The sequence below is a fragment of the Xiphophorus hellerii genome, chromosome 5 (assembly GCF_003331165.1).
Source record: "Xiphophorus hellerii strain 12219 chromosome 5, Xiphophorus_hellerii-4.1, whole genome shotgun sequence".
NCBI lineage: Eukaryota > Metazoa > Chordata > Actinopteri > Cyprinodontiformes > Poeciliidae > Xiphophorus > Xiphophorus hellerii.
This window is the reverse complement of record NC_045676.1, coordinates 29,995,204-30,011,338: the sequence shown is the minus strand read 5'-3', so window position 1 is coordinate 30,011,338 and position 16,135 is coordinate 29,995,204. Positions and strand designations below refer to the sequence as shown.

Below are 16,135 nucleotides of genomic sequence, written 5' to 3'. Positions count from 1 at the left end.
TGCCACCATGAGAGGTTTCTTCCTTTAATTCACATTAACATGAATGCGGTCATTCTGGCTTGTTACATAAGCTGCCATTTAAAGTCCTCATGTCTTTAGTCCTAATCTACTGAATTGCTTGTTTCTTTCATGCAGAATTAGATTTTAATATCTTTGTACTAAACTGAAAACTACAATATCTCGTCAAACCTTCCACAGTGGCTCTTTATATTACAAATAATTAAAGGGGACTTACACAAAATTCGCTTTGGATGTTTTTGTTCTTCCATCCGAGTCTCTACTGCTTCTAAAATCAGTCCAAGCGCTAAAAAGAACCATCCATCCTTTTTCTGGAAACAAGTTCATGTTTGTTGGTGTCTGGAGAACGAGCCATTTTAAAAACCTCCTGATTTTTAAGTCACTGCTGCTGAATCCTTCATGCTTGTTCAGAATGCTCCACCTCTGCTTCTGGGTCTGACTCAGTCAAACATTCACCTTTGTGCGTCTGTTTACAGCCATTTTGCGAGTGCGAACATTGAATTGGGGGGGAGGAAAAGGGGCGTGGTCAGCAGCAGCTTATTTGCATAAAAGGGACAGAGGCCTAAAACAGTTAATTCTGAAAGGAGCTCAAAATAGGCAGCAGTGACCAGGTGAAGTCTCCTTATCAGAGAATAACTTTGTGCAAAAATTTAATAAATATGTTTTCCCTATGACATAGACCAGTTTTAGTATGTTTTAGTTCTCTCCCTGGCTTAATGCACCTGGATCCAATGATGGCTCATTAGATGGCCTAAGAAGAACATTGACATGCTGAGGAAGTTACTACCACCAGGGAGAGAACTAAAACATGCAGGATGCCGGCCCTTGAGGATCGACTTGAGGTCTATGGCACTGGTGCCATAGACCCAACCCTAACCTGTTGAAAAGATGCATAATAGATCCCCTTTAAGAAACAACCAATGTATTTAAATCTAGATGCAACACATGCAGAATGTAGCAGATCTTAAGTTCCTTTTTCTTCTTTTTAATAATTGCATTGAATTTCCACTACAGAATGACTAACGATAGGAGCAATCTATATTTAGATCCAATTCTTATGAGTTTGGATTTTTTATTTTTTTTTTAAATTTCAATCTTCCATGGGAAAAGTATTTTTAGTAGTCTTTTTCTTACTTTGGTTTTTTTAAGGTTTAACATTAGCTGCTCCTTAGCTGGATCTGTTTAGCTGGACTGAAGGGAAGAATGACTCTCTGGTCTGTAGAGGCTGCAGACGGCTGGTCCGGAGGAATTCAGAGCCTTCCTAGGAATTCCAGCCATTTTCAACACAGAGTCACATTCAAGTCCTGTTGCATTGTCATGGTCTCAGTCAGGCTGTGCATTTAAATTTAAAATGATTAGAAATGACTCTGCTTATTATTCTGCGGTTATTTCTCATTTCACCTTAAAACGCTTTAATTTTCATCAAAGATGAAAAGATTTTTAAAAAAATTCAGCATATTTGTGTAAATGGGCAAAATATTCATTAATGTAATTGTGTTATACCTCATGTATTAATTAGTTGCAGGTGGGCTAGTTTAGCATCTGCTTCTTGTTTATTTATAATATCCCATTTCTGAAGGCTGAATATCTGTTCTGGTTTCATGTGTCTAAGGAGACATCATAAGTGTGCAGCAACTAGTTAACGCAGTTTGACTATTTTATCTCTCAGATAAAGTAAACTCACAGTTCATGTGTGATTCATTCGGCCTATCAGCAGCCTTTGTTGTTGTCCATGGAGACGAGAGAAGCTTGTTGTGCCGCGTGTTTCAGCCCAGTGGCTGCTGAGCCGCTCAGCCATGATTAATTCAGGCAGACCTCTGGAGAGGAGCGCCAGGCAGGGTTACCCGGAGATCTGGTGTCTTCCTGCCAGGATCACACCGCCGTCTATGAAGGACACCAGGCTGCAGCACCTGGAGAACGGCAAACAAGCACAGGACGACCTAATACTGAAACGGCCGCAATTGTTAATGTCATTAGATCGACATGACTGGATTAATATTTTTAAATTGCTAAAGTTTTTACTCTGTTAGTTTCTTGGAGCTTTTTCATTTCAGGCTGTGTGGAACTGTAATATTCTGTTTTATCAATTGATGAATTAATGTAAAGTTGATTGAGCTTAGCGTCGTCTTTCCATAACATGTAGGGCAAATTTTTCATAATATGCATATTATTGTTATTATTATTATTATTATTATTTTATTTTAAAAAGAACATTATATTAAAAAAATATTGTCAGTTGTATTACATCCTCACTGAATAAATAAAAATGGTTTTTCTAACATTATTAGCCATATTTACAAAATGTACCAAAACAGGAATCTTTTAGGTTGCTACGATGGCATAACAGGGCCAATGTAGATATAAAAATAAGAGTATATTTCTGCCAGGGAAAAAAAAGAAATATATATTTAGAAAGACTTGGAAATTTCTGAAAGTTGAAAATTTGCTATAAAAAAGTTTGACTTTTCAAACCCAGGAGTGTTTTTTTCTTGAAAATTTCTGGGATTAATCTCAATGGGAGTTTTTTTTCTTGCAAATTTTTAACTTTTGTTTTCACCTTGACCATTTGTTGTTTTTCAGCTTCATTTAATGAATTCAAATGTGGGTGACAAGCCTATACAAAACAAGTGAGATTAATGAGACAGATATATTTGTGTCAGTGGTGAATAGGGGTACACCGATCCACATTTTTCACTACCGATACCGATATCTGATTTTTAGTATCAGCTGATACGATTCGTTACAGAAAACGGAGCTGAATTGACTTTCAATGTTTCTTTTTAAAAAAAAACATAAATGTAATGAATTACAAATTTATTTGATAACTCTGCACCAGTACAGCACACTTAAATAGACCAGTAGCTTCGCAAGCTTGGTCAAACATGTAAAATCAACTTTAATTTGTTCAGGTAGTGCAATTAGGAGTAGAACAGCGAATGTTAAATAAATAATAAACTGACAAAAATAGGTGGACCACCTTGGTCAAACATGTAAAAATAAACTGCAACAAACTTTCTTTTCAAATGGCTCAGAAAATGAAGTAAGGAATTCTGACAATAATGTAAAATACATAATAAATCAAATGTAGCTCAGAGCACAAAGCATAGAATTACACGGTATAGATGTGACTTACTCAGTGTGGATGGGGCAAATTGTTACTGATACCCAATCTGGAATTTTTTTCATTATGAGGACCATTACAGATATCAAAGTCGGTGGAACTCTAGAAGCAGGAGGGTCAGGTTTCTGCACACACTCCCTCACACCATGAGAAAGTGTCCCAAGGTCATGGAGCTGTTCATCCTCAGCTCAGAACTCCTTCCTGTTCTCAGGCAGTGACAGAATGTGTCTGAAATGATCCCAATCATCCCAGCTTCCCTTCCTCTGGTTGCCACTGCAGTGAGACTCCAGCGTTAGCCCCCCGTGTGTTGCCCTTCAGTCAGCCCACCGTGATGGATGAACGACTCGGGCGCCGCTTCAGGCTCATACATCGCCTGCTGTGGTAAAACGGCACCCAGAGGCTGGGCATGGCACCCGGGGCTGTCCACCACCGAGTTACTAAAACAAGTGTTTTCCCTTTCTGGATGAGCCACAAAGAGTTGGACACAGAATCGTCATAAGAAAACTGGTATAGACAGTGCAGATCAATTTATGATCAATTTTAGCAGACAGTAATGGCCTAAATCGAGTTTTTTAATGTTAAGCAACAGATTTGAGTGTGTGAGTTTGCACCTTTGAAGAACTAGACAGATCCAATGCCATCTTGTTTTGCTATTGAAACATATGTAGTGATGTTTATTGGATTGGACGATCGGATATTTTGAAGAAGTGAGACTTGATGCAGCCCGCCTACATCTCCCTCTTGTACTGTCAGACTGATTCTAATTACAACAGTGTTTAAAGCAGCTCCATTCATAAAGTGCTAATTAGTTAGAAAGTTGTCCCAGGAAACCAACAAGATGCAGAGACGTCTATCAAACAACTTTTCATTAAGAGTGGATGGGTTCTGGAAACCAACAACATTTTCAACGCATCAATCAGTGACCCCTGGTGAATATAATTTGCTTTTTAAAGTACTTACTACTTCTGATTTTTGTAAAAAAAAATATATATATATATATACTGTATATATATTTCAAGGAAAGGAATAGTTTTCATTTATAGTTGACATAGAGAGCCTTCTTTACAGCCAAACTTGCATCTTTTCATTTATGATTGAGTGGAGGTTCGGTCAGATAAACGTATTAATATATGTATTAAAAAAAACATAAAAACATGTCAGTTTTTCATTTTGCAGTTTTCAATTAGCCTGAATAGGAGCTGACAGACATTGGCAGTTCTAGACCAAACTTTACCAGGAGGTGGTTAGTCTCTTCAACAAAAGTATGAAACAAAATAAAAATATTTCATCGTTTAACACAAAGTGAGCCATAGAGCAATTATGGCTCAATAGCTGCAGGACTCAGGCCCCTGGTTCAACAGATGAAAACTGAAATTAGTGAATGGTTTCTGGTAGGGCTGGGTGCTAAATCTATTTTATCAATTAATAAAAGTTTGGAATGACTGACATAAAAGTTACTTCTTGAAAATATTTTCTGTCATTTGTAATTTCTCTTTTTTAGAAAAGAAATCAATACATTTTTTAAAAATCAGACCTGATCTAAAAAACATAGATTTTTTTTTTAAACCATATCACTAAGCCACAGTTTCTGTGCTAGCACATATCATTATTGTAAATGAATTTAGTTTCATGTTTCCAGTCCATGTCACTTCAGTGTGTTGGACTGTTAAGGTGTTGCTCCACCTTAGCATCACCGCTGACCCTTCAGAACGGCTGGGGGATGATTTGTGACCGCCATGACTAAAATGAAAACATACACACAAAATTAGAGAGACGCTGAACAAGTTTAGGGAGCAGAAACTCTAATTTCCCTTATCTTTTGAAATGTGTTCATATTTTGAGATGATGTGGTTAGGTTTTAGATAACTGTGTGACAGGAGTGCTGCGGTTGTTCAGGAATGGATTCAATACGCAGAAAGGATTTCCTTGTAGTTGAATATTTATCAGTAAAACCAATAAATTAAGATGTTTTTTTTGTCTAGAGATAAACTGATTGTCTTTCCAGATCTCCAATTGCAGCAACAGAAGCAGCTTCCTCTGTCATCCTGTTTGCTCCATTAAATGAAACCTTCCTGTTGTCACATGGGTGGATTCTGAACACATTCTAACCGTATTAATTTGACACCAGCGTTGTTATTTCCCTTTTCGTTTTCTATTAGCAGGGGCAGATAATAAAAACGCCGCCGCGGCTGTTAAGCCGTGACAGATGATGACATTTATAGCTCATCCATTTCATTCCAGACACTAAAGAACACCAGTTCTTTGTAATAAGTAAATCACTGTGGCCCTCTGCCCTGATACAGCTAACTGTATAGTTCATGTGTCGTAGCTGGGGGCTCCGGGGTTAACTGGAAGATAACAGCTGATCTGGAAAATGAAACGTGTTCCTCTTTTATTCTGATGTCACATTATTAAAAAACATGATATGGAAAACAATGCGTGATATGAGTGGGAGGTTAACATCTCTGCTGCAGTTGCGTGCTTCCTCTTGAATAACCTGAGTCCACGCCGCTGCAGCCCTGAGCGCTGTCTGACAGGCTGCGTGAGCCGCTGTTGGCGTCCCAGCTCATCCTGCAGGAACAACAGAGGGCCGAGTTTTGCTCACACTGATTGTTGTCGTTTGGCTTGACGGCTGCATTTGATGCTTCTTGTTGACCCCGTGTCTCAGTAGCTGCGTTTCCATTACAAATGTGTGCAAGTATTTGTCTATATTCCGATAATATAGACAAAGGATCGGAAAACATACAACTGCGGTGCTGCGGTGTTTCTACGAAATAAGAAATAAAATTAAAATCACATATGAATAAGCTTGTTCACGTGATAAGTCAAAAATTATAACAGTGACTGATACAAACTGTTGCATGAGATGTATTCATAACTTAGCCGTGGTGCTAACTCTCATTATCTATCAACCAATCAGGGGAGACGTCAGCATCTTATTCATTGGAGCAACAAGCCCCGCCTACTTGGGAGCGGCTACGTATGTGGCATTTTGGGGAACCTGCAGTCGGCTAGAGGAGCTATGTATTCAATACGTTGGATTGAGAACTTTTTATGAACTGTGTGATGCTGTGGGAGATCTGGTGGCGCCAGCTGAATATTGTCTGAAAAAACAAACAAACAAAAAAAACAAACCATCATCCTCCTCCTACTACTTTCTGTCTTCTTTGTGGGGTTTTTTTTTGCCAGTAATAACTAGGGGCACGTCTAACAAAACTATTTAGTACCTGGAAAAAGTAATATCTTTTTCTTATATACAGTACAGACCAAAAGTTTGGACACACTTTCTCATTGAATTCAATGAGAAGGTGTGTCCAAACTTTTGGTCTGTACTGTATATATTACAATAAAGTTCTAAGTCCACATCACCCATCCCTATTTGTAACATCCTTATGTTGATCATGTGACTCGTGTGATTTGAAGTGTTTTGATATGACTTAAGAACTCTCATTGTAGCGCAAAACCTCTTGATCAAAAAACGTTTCTTTTTCAGAATGTTTCATTACATGACTTTATTTTCGTAATTTCAATTTACGCTATTTAGTGGCTAACGGAAACACAGCTATTAATTGTAGTTTGCTGCAAGGTACAAATAAAGATGGGCTTTCTGACCTTAATGCACAACCATCTAAGCACTGCTTTGGAGTACACTCTATTTTTACAAATAATAATTGTAAGAGTAAATTTTCCTCTTCTGTCTCTCTCATAGCTGTTGGATCAGCAGTTTTATCAGCAGACCAGTGACTGTCAAGCAAATGGGTGTTTATGTATTTTCTTCTGTGTATGTGTTTCCGTCTCCAGCTGGTCGGCGGTCAGTTTGACCTCGAAATGAACTTCATCATCCAGGAGCCAGAGAGCATTGTGTGCATGGTGGAGCTGCTGGACAAGTGTGAGCCCACGTGTCAGGCCGAGATCTGGAGCATCTTCACCGCCATCCTCAAGAAAAGCGTGCGGAACCTGCAGGTGTGCACTGAGGTGGAGCTCATCCAGCAGGTGCTGCACAGGATCTCCACCACTGACAGCATGATTGCAGGTATTGGGGAAAATGTCTGTATAAACACTTTGCAGTGTGATGTCACGCGCAAGATCCCACCCTCCATCTCGCTGATGACTTAGCGGACGATGACTTCCATTGGTTCTAGCTGTCAGGTTGTCAGCATAACACGCTAAATCTTAAATGTATGGGTGATATTTAAAAGAACACGAGACCGGTTGTTTTGCTACTGATTATCAACACTATGTCAACTAGATAGTCAGGAAAAGTTTTAATTTAAAAAAAAATAGCGAGGGGGAAAGTAGGTCAGTTATGCTAGCTTGACTATGACAACTTGAACATGTAGATGTGCTGTAGAATTTGGTGTGTTTCTGTTCAATTAAAAAAATAAAAAATAAATGAGGCGACCTACACACACACACCAACTATCTGATGGATCATCACTAGAGCAGGTGTTTAAACTAGCTAATTAACATCCACTCTGTTCAGTCACTTATTAATAATCCCAAAATAAACTTCAAAACATAAAACGGTAAACAGTCTGAATGTTCTGTTATTTGTGCGGAAAATGTTTGTGAGTTTTTTGGTGTTAAAACCTGATAGATTACTGTTGCTGCCAGTCAGTTGCTATGGCAATGAGTCTGTGCGGCACAGCTGACAGCTAGAAAAAAGTGAGTGGTTTTGAATCGTTCTTCAAAGGTTTTTCAGCATTATTTTTCTCTTTGCTGTGGCACACTGCACTAAATTAGTAATACCTCCATCTCCAGGTTTCATTTTGTTAACAGAATTGTTCTACTGGCATTGCGGTTATGAATGACGAGTCAAAGAATCGTCTTTTTGCCCTCCAGGATTGTGCACATGCGCTAAATTTCCAGATGTAAACAATAACTTTAGGCATGTCTATACTCCGGTCAACAATTAATCGGTTCCAAAATTAGTTGAAGACTATTTCAATAATCGATTAATCATTCCAGCCTTCGACTTCATGATGTTGTTTGTACATCAATGTTCTCTAAACAGCTCTGAGGCCTCCATAGAGGATCATTGATCATTGACATTCTGTGTGAAGACTGCTCACAGGTTTTGGTTTCACATTAGGCTGCACTGCGACCCACACACAGCTGTTAGAGATTTGCTTAGCAGCTTGTGTTGCTGCACCTTAGTGATGCTCCTGTCACAAAGAGTGTTGCCTTGGGAGGTGTCCGTGTTTTTAGATGTAGGGTGAATTAGTTTAATACAGTGTCAGTAAAAGTTTTGAGCTGAACCTCTGCGGAGGCAGACCAGTGACCCAGATGAGAATGCTGGCTCAATAAAATTCAGCGCCGGACCGACTGGTTGGAGTTTAAAGTCCACCACTCTAAAGGCAGCTCATTTGTGGCCAGGGAAGCACTTCCCTGTCCGAATAGTGCTGCAGGATTGTGTTTATCGAGTCAATAATTCCCCAGCTCCTCTGCTAGAAGTGTGCTGCAGCTGAGATGCATATTTCACCTGAAGCAGCTAAAGACACAACCTCCCACCGAGGAGTCAGCGGAGTAAGACTTGTGGAATTCTCTAACAAACTTTATGATTTCCCCTCCACCCCCCAGTTTGTGACCTCATGACCTCACCCTCCAGTGCTGCATGTATTGATTGATGGTGCAGTGTTACAGTGTACAGTCTCGGTCTCAAGTGTCAGAGCAGCATTTTGCACATCTGCAGATCCAGAGGGAGTCCATTTTGTGCTCAGTGACCTCTGTCCAGCGTGAGCAGCTCTGTAGTTTAGTCACATCAAGCAAGGCTGATGAGAAATGAAGTTTCCTTAAAGCATCGCTAACAATCAACCACTCACGTTTCTCTCACTACAGACTACATTCATTCATATTTACATATGGTAACACTTTGCAGCTGTATATTCTATAGATCTGTTATTACTGTGACTATGAAGCCTCACTGTGTTTTCATAGGGCCAGGTCTAATCCTTGTTCATTTCCAGCTGTAAACCCCATCCTCTGCCTTGTGTCTGTCTGTGTGTATTGCAGACCTGCTGGTGGACATGTTGGGTGTGCTCGCCAGCTACAGCATCACAGTAAAGGAGCTCAAGCTTTTTTTCAGCAAGCTGCAAGGGGAGCAGGGCCAGTGGGTGAGTCAGAGTCCTAATGTGGTGATTGATGTACTCGAAACGTTTAAATTATGTTCTATAAAATCTACCACCTTATTTATGTTAGATTGCCCATTAGCTTCCACACAAGCCCTTTTGTTGTAATTATGTTGGGAAACCAGAGCAGGTACAGTAGCTTTAACATGACTGGATGTTTTTAGGCAAAGTCTTTTCCTGTCTAAATTACAGGATCTTAAAGAAACTCAGTCTGAGTTCAGATGATTGATTGGATCAATTCTAATCTTCAGCAGGTTCAACGCCACTTTTTAACGACAGCAATGCATGAGTGTCTGCATTGAATGTTTGGGCCTTATTGAGAGGGACATTTATGCTAAAATGCAAAAGTTGTGGAGTTATCTTCTATGTTCTTGTGGCCAAGTTAATATGCTACACTATTTACTTTTTATGGAAATAATTTAGCTTAGAAAAAACAAATTGGGAGCTTCTTTTTAATATTATTTTAATCAGAATAAACTGTGGAGCTAATTAGAAATGCATAATAACTAATGTGGTATTTTCTTTGAGATGAGTACTAAAGTTTTAAAGCAGATTGTTGAATATTAGGTGTTCTGGCAAATTATGGCAGTATTATGTAATTTCTTGACACATTTTGTACCACAATCAAGTAACTATGTTAGCTTCAAGTGTTATAAAAATGTTGTATCAAATGTGACTTAAAAGAAATTTGACTTCTTAGTTTAACGCCTTGACAGAGTGATGGTAACTCGCAGGCCGGTTTCTGTCCTCAGCCGCGTCACGCCGTGAAGCTTCTGTCGGTGCTGAAGTACATGGCTCACAGGAACGGTCCAGACTCCTTCTTCAGCTTCCCTGGGAAGAATGCAGCTGTGAGTACGCTCCACACACAGATGATGAAAAGCGTCCATGGCAGGAATTTAACGTTTTTATTTGTTGTTGGACTTGAGGTTCTTCTCTGTCACCATCTAAAACCTCTCTGAATCTGTTTCATTTCAATTCTTCGATTAATTTCAATTCTTCTCTAATTGATGCATTACCACAGAGAGCCTTACGAAGCTTTGATCTACATGAAATGTTGTGAAGCTTGTTGAAAATGTGGCTCTGAAAGCCTGGTTTTCTGAAGGTAGCTGTGTTGGTTACTAAACAGTGTGTTTGACTATGGCTGCATGAGTTACATCTCATCTCTGATCGTCTGTGAAGTTTGGACAGCTCTGAATGTTTTTTGCCTAAACATTTTTGCCATTAGTGTAGGGCTTTGCTCTCTTGGAGTTGGTTCCTGCCTTGTTCTTTTCCAGAGCTTAATTATGAAAACTGCTCCCAGGTGGAAGAGTTTAAAAACGTATCTTTCAGGCTCTGAAACCTGTCATCTAACTCGATGTGTTTATCTGACCTTCTTTAGACTTTTAATGGCTGAAACACTGTTTTAGATGTTTTTACAGAGCTCAAGTTTATCACAAATGAGGTTTTATCTGTGTGTAACAGTTCAAAATGAATAAAACTATTGCACCAGGAAGGAAGTAGAAACCATTTTCTCAATTCTCCATCTAGTTTGGTCTTTAAAGCGTTTGGTTCTGTGGTCATTGCTCATTGGTTTCTGAGTGGAGAATGCCGACTTGTGTTGTGGGTTCTGGTTAGTTTGGTCAGCAGTTAGCCATGAGGACTCCCTGTGCCGGTCCTTTAAAGCTGCAGTATGTAACTTATATGTAAAATATATTTTTAGATATTTGTTAAAACCGTCACCAGGTGACAGCATAATGTGAAACAATCTGTGAAAATATCCACTTGTGCCACACCCTCTATGTGCTGCTATTGCCATCTGAAAAAATTCACCGCTCCCTACCAAAACAGCCAATCAGAGTCAGGAGGAGGGTCTTAGTGCTGTTTGTCAAAGGCAATAATGTACTGGCTGCTAAGTGTGTGGCAGAGAAACGACTTACTGTTAAAAATAAATCGCTTATCCACCATTATTGGTGGCCATGCCAACTAGCCTTAGCATAGATGACAGGTTCTGCTACCAGGGAGAAGCTATAGCACAGAGGGAATGATTGACAAGTCTAAGACACGCCTCCTGGCTCTGATTGGTTGTTTCTAGTTAGCACTGGGAGAAGGCAGAGAGACTGTTTGTTTATTTTTTTCCCTACAGATCATCTGACTGATACATACTGTCACAACATGGTGACGGTTTCAACAAACGTGTAAAAAAATATTTTTTTTATAAACTTACATACTGCAGCTTTAAGCATCTGGATCTTGGTGTGAGGTAGATGTGGCGGCCATACTTGGACTATAATAACTAGAGGGATTCCATCATGTTGACCCAATTTATTGCTTTTTCTTTGTCTCCTGCTGTTTACATATATTGATCTTTTGACTCCACCAGGCTATAGCTCTACCCCCCATTGCAAGATGGCCGTACCAGAATGGATTTACCTTCCACACGTGGATCCGAATGGATCCTCTAAACAACATCAACGTGGATAAAGACAAGCCTTATCTATACTGGTAGGGAATGGTGACTCTCCTCTCCTACAGCTGCTGGGCTTAGTAAAACCTCATTATCATCATTATGACCTTAGTGGAAACCATGATGCCAGTTTACAGCCTCAACTATCACACACACTGAACTAAAATATAAACACTTTAGTTTTTTTGTTTTTGATCCCATTTTGTCATGAGCTGACCTGAAACATCCACAGCTTTTTTTTTACACACAATAGATATATATTTCTCCCAAAGATTTCTCATCCATCTAGCTATGTTTCCATTACAGATGTGCGCAAATCTTTGTCAATATGAAAAAAAAATACAGTTTCACAGTTGTGGTGTTTCCATTAAATAAGAAATGAAATTAAAATAACATGTGAATAAGCTATTTCATGTGATCATTTATTAAAAAATTATGGCAGCAATGTATATAAACAGTTACATGAAATACATTGATAATTTACCCAATCAGAGGAGATGTGGATGTCTGATTCAGGCATTGGAGCGACAAGTCCCTTTTACTTGGGAGCGCTGCGGTGTTTTGGAGTAGTTATGGTCGGCCATTTTACAGAAGAGCTGTGGTTTTAACACAATGTAGTGAAACAACTTTTTATGAATTGTGTGAAGCTGAGAAAGCTCTGGTGGAGCCAGCTGCATATTGTCTGAAAACACCCCCCCCCCCCAAAACAAACCATCATCCTCCTTCTACTTCCTGCCATCTTCTTTGATGTTTTCGCCAGTAGTAACATCAGGTTGTTGATAATGTGAGTTGTGTGATGCAAAAGAGTTGTTTACATTGCAGTTTTGTGAAATCCATATATTTTGATACGACTGAAAAACTACCTCAACCTAGTGCCAAGAACCTTTTATCAAAAAACGTGAGTTTTTTTTAAAATTGGCATGTTTCCGTTAAACAAATCTATTTCCGTGCTTTCAATTTGCGCAATGGAAACACAGCTAATGTGAATGAGCATTTCTCCTTATAGTGAAATAAGGAGAAACTCTTCTCCTTCTCCTTATTTCTATAATGAGTGAAACTCTTCACTCATTATAGTGAGGAGTTGATGTGGCTCACTTTACAGATGAGCCACATCAAGGTGCTGATTAGAGGGCAGGATTATTGCTCAGGTGTGCCTGAGCGCCCCGCCTAACATTAGGTGTGTTTTCCGTTCATCTCGTTGCAGCTTCCGCACCAACAAAGGCATGGGCTACTCTGCACACTTTGTGGGCGGCTGTTTGATAGTGACCTCATTGAAGTCAAAGGGCAAAGGCTTCCAGCACTGCGTGAAGTACGACTTCAAACCACAGAAGGTATGGAAGGAATCCCACTGATCAGTCTGTCATCTGCATAACAACGGTGCACCACTTTGAGACATTCTGGACAATTATGGAGCTGAACTGAAAGATTGTTCATATTTAATAAAACTGACAATTGAGATAATTGGAAATAAGAATTGAAAAAGTAAAACAAAAAACAAATCAAAGGCCCATCTGTAATCCACAGTTGTTTTGACAAATCCTCTTGAACTTCATGACTTCACTTCCTGCCAGATCATCCAGCTGAAATGAATGGAATTACCAGACTGCTTCCACATTGCACGAAAACTGCACTTCAATTCATTTTCTTTCTGTATCGCCCATTCACAATATATTGTCCTGATCCACTTTACAAAAAAAGTCATTTCAATTCAATATCGCATACATTCTAATCGATCCTAGTTATCAAACATTGCATTGAGCTCAATTAATTATTGAAAGTAGTTTATGAAGTTTCTGTCTTAGGAAAACCAGCAGAGCATTGAGCCATTGACTTGCAGCACTCACTCCTCCTGGACCAGCAGGGGGCGACAATAGCTTGCCTTGTTGTTGACTTCACAGCAATCCCTCATACCAAGCATAGACGAAGCAACAGTGGGGAGGAAAAACTCCACTTTGACAGGAAGAAACCTCCAGTAGAGACACAAAAAGAAACAGAAGAACTGATGTAGGATTATTTGAATGAATGCTGCTCCCTCCTGCACAGACGTCTGTAGAGCAGAATGTGTGTGAGGAAAAGCAGAAATAAGGATAATCCACAAAGCTAACTTTAGTTGATTCAGACTATAGTTCTAAAGTGTCCATGGCATTACCTCAGTGGTTGAACAACTCCAAGAAGATGAGAAATAAGTAGGTGAGGCGATACCTTGAGGGGAACGAGTTCTGATGGAAATGGGTTAATGAACTAGAACTGTCTGCTCGTCCGCTGTGGTCAGAATATGTCGGGACGGAGCGGCTGACGTGTGCTGAGGTGTGACGTGTTGTCGTTGTTGCAGTGGTACATGGTGACTCTGGTTCACGTCTACAATCGGTGGAAGAACAGTGAAATCAGCTGCTTTGTGAACGGAGAGCTGGCCTCCTACGGAGACATCGCCTGGTTCGTCAACACCAGCGACGTAAGTGGCTCTAATAGCATTAACCACGACAATAATGATAATATTGACGCTACTAGAGTTAGAAGAACAGCAACATGTCCAAGCAATCAAGCAGTTTCACTATAATCATGTTTCACTGATTATAGTGAAATAAAAGTAACGAAATAGTGAAAACTGAAATTGAGAAAACATTTTTGTTAATTGAAATAAATAACTTTAATTAATGGCGGAAAACTATAACTAACTTGAACTATGTCATGTGTTTATAAAACTTAAACATACTGAAATTATAAATATAACATCCTTCCATATTGTGTTTGAGTCTATTTATCAGCCTTTCAAAATGGTAATTTTTCCCCCACACTAGCAGTTTATGTCAGCAAAGTACATCACTCCATTCTCCTTCTGGCAGCTCTTACACTAGTCTGCAAAAAACTGACATAATACTGTCATAAACATGACATAACACACGTCATGAACATGAAACTTTTATGTTCATCAAGTTTCAAGGACATAAAACTTCATGAATGTTTACGACTGTTGTCATGAAGCGTCGTTCAGCAAATGACGACACTTTGAATGCAAAGTTGACTTTTAGTTTTAATGCAACTTTGCAAAAAAAAGTCATTATTTACCAAATAATGCTAAGTTGACACTTTTTAATTCACTTTCAGTGCAATTTTAATGCCAATTTGCATTGGCCGTTATTTACGGAATGACACTTCATGACAACATAAACATTCATAAAGACTCCTTCATGTTCATAACAGGTGTCATGTCATGTTTATGACTGTATTATGTCAGTCTTGTGCACATCCCTTCAAATGAAGTGTAACCAATAAAACTAACTGAACTACACAAACAAGAAGTCACAACGAAATTAAACTAAACTATAATGAAAAACCGCAAAACTGTGTTTGGACTTTAGGCTCCATGTTGAGTCAGGCCTGATTATTCTCAGCCCTCCTGCGTTTGGTTCATTGATGGTCAGAGGCAGATCAGCCAGCAGGGATTTGCTTGTTTTAACCCTTTACCTTCTACCCCCGCCCCTCTACTTGTTTCCCCCCCGCAGACGTTCGACAAGTGCTTCCTCGGATCGTCTGAGACGGCCGACGTGAACCGTGTCTTCTGTGGACAGATGGGCGCCGTTTACCTGTTTGCAGAAGCTCTCAGCGCCGCTCAGATCCTGGCCATCTATCAGCTGGGCCCTGGCTACCAGGTTCACGCTCGCACCCAAATCCCGGGCACTGATAACTGCAGAATATGACTGAATTTGGGGAGATGAAAGAGACTTGTGGAAAAGACCCGTTGGAATCGAATCTCCTCTCATCTGACTTATTTCCCTTATTTTATTTTTTGCTGTCACGTAGGGAACGTTCAAGCACAGGGCGGAGAGCGACCTTCTCTTTGAGGAGCATCATAAGACGCTGCTGTACGACGGCAAGCTGGCCTCCGGCATCGCCTTCACCTACAACCCCTGCGCCACAGACGCCCAGCTCTGCCTGGAGTCCTCCCCGAAGGACAACGCCTCCATCTTTGTCCACTCTCCACACGCTCTCATGCTGCAGGTAACCAGACACTCCCCGTTCAGCAGGGGTTGGAATCACAAGAAGGCCCATTGTTGGGATTGAAGCTGTTAGAACCTGTTCATCTGGTTTCATTCAACACACACACACACCCAGTTTATGCATACACACACACACTCTGAATAAAATATGAATGACTCTGTGACCCATTTATTCGGTTTTGTGGAAATGGGAAAGTTTTTCAGCACAAGTTCTGTCAGGATAGACAACCATAATGACAACAATTCATTTTTAGCCAATAACAAATGTGTTTAAATATTTAAATACTCACGGTGGGTAGAATAACCAGAAATGTTACTCAACAGTAGTGATACTTCATAATAAAATTGTTAAATAATAAAATTAAAAGTGGATATGCACAGATCAAGGTTTTAACAGCCACTTGCGATTTCCAGTTTACTTTGATGT

The 16,135-nt window shown here is 39.7% G+C and overlaps 1 protein-coding gene across 5 annotated transcripts in view; it reads left to right on the top strand.

The window, feature by feature from the left end:
* The window catches only part of lrba (LPS-responsive vesicle trafficking, beach and anchor containing), a 240,332-nt gene that overhangs the window by 13,800 nt on the left and 210,397 nt on the right, over positions 1-16,135 (top strand). For all 5 annotated transcript variants that reach the window (XM_032563843.1, XM_032563844.1, XM_032563842.1 and 2 more), the window contains exons 2-9: positions 6,941-7,172; positions 9,152-9,252; positions 10,020-10,115; positions 11,627-11,748; positions 12,915-13,041; positions 14,043-14,162; positions 15,214-15,360; positions 15,512-15,709. In XM_032563843.1, coding sequence (XP_032419734.1) covers positions 6,941-7,172; positions 9,152-9,252; positions 10,020-10,115; positions 11,627-11,748; positions 12,915-13,041; positions 14,043-14,162; positions 15,214-15,360; positions 15,512-15,709 — 1,143 coding nt within the window. The remainder of the gene's footprint in view (positions 1-6,940; positions 7,173-9,151; positions 9,253-10,019; positions 10,116-11,626; positions 11,749-12,914; positions 13,042-14,042; positions 14,163-15,213; positions 15,361-15,511; positions 15,710-16,135) is intronic.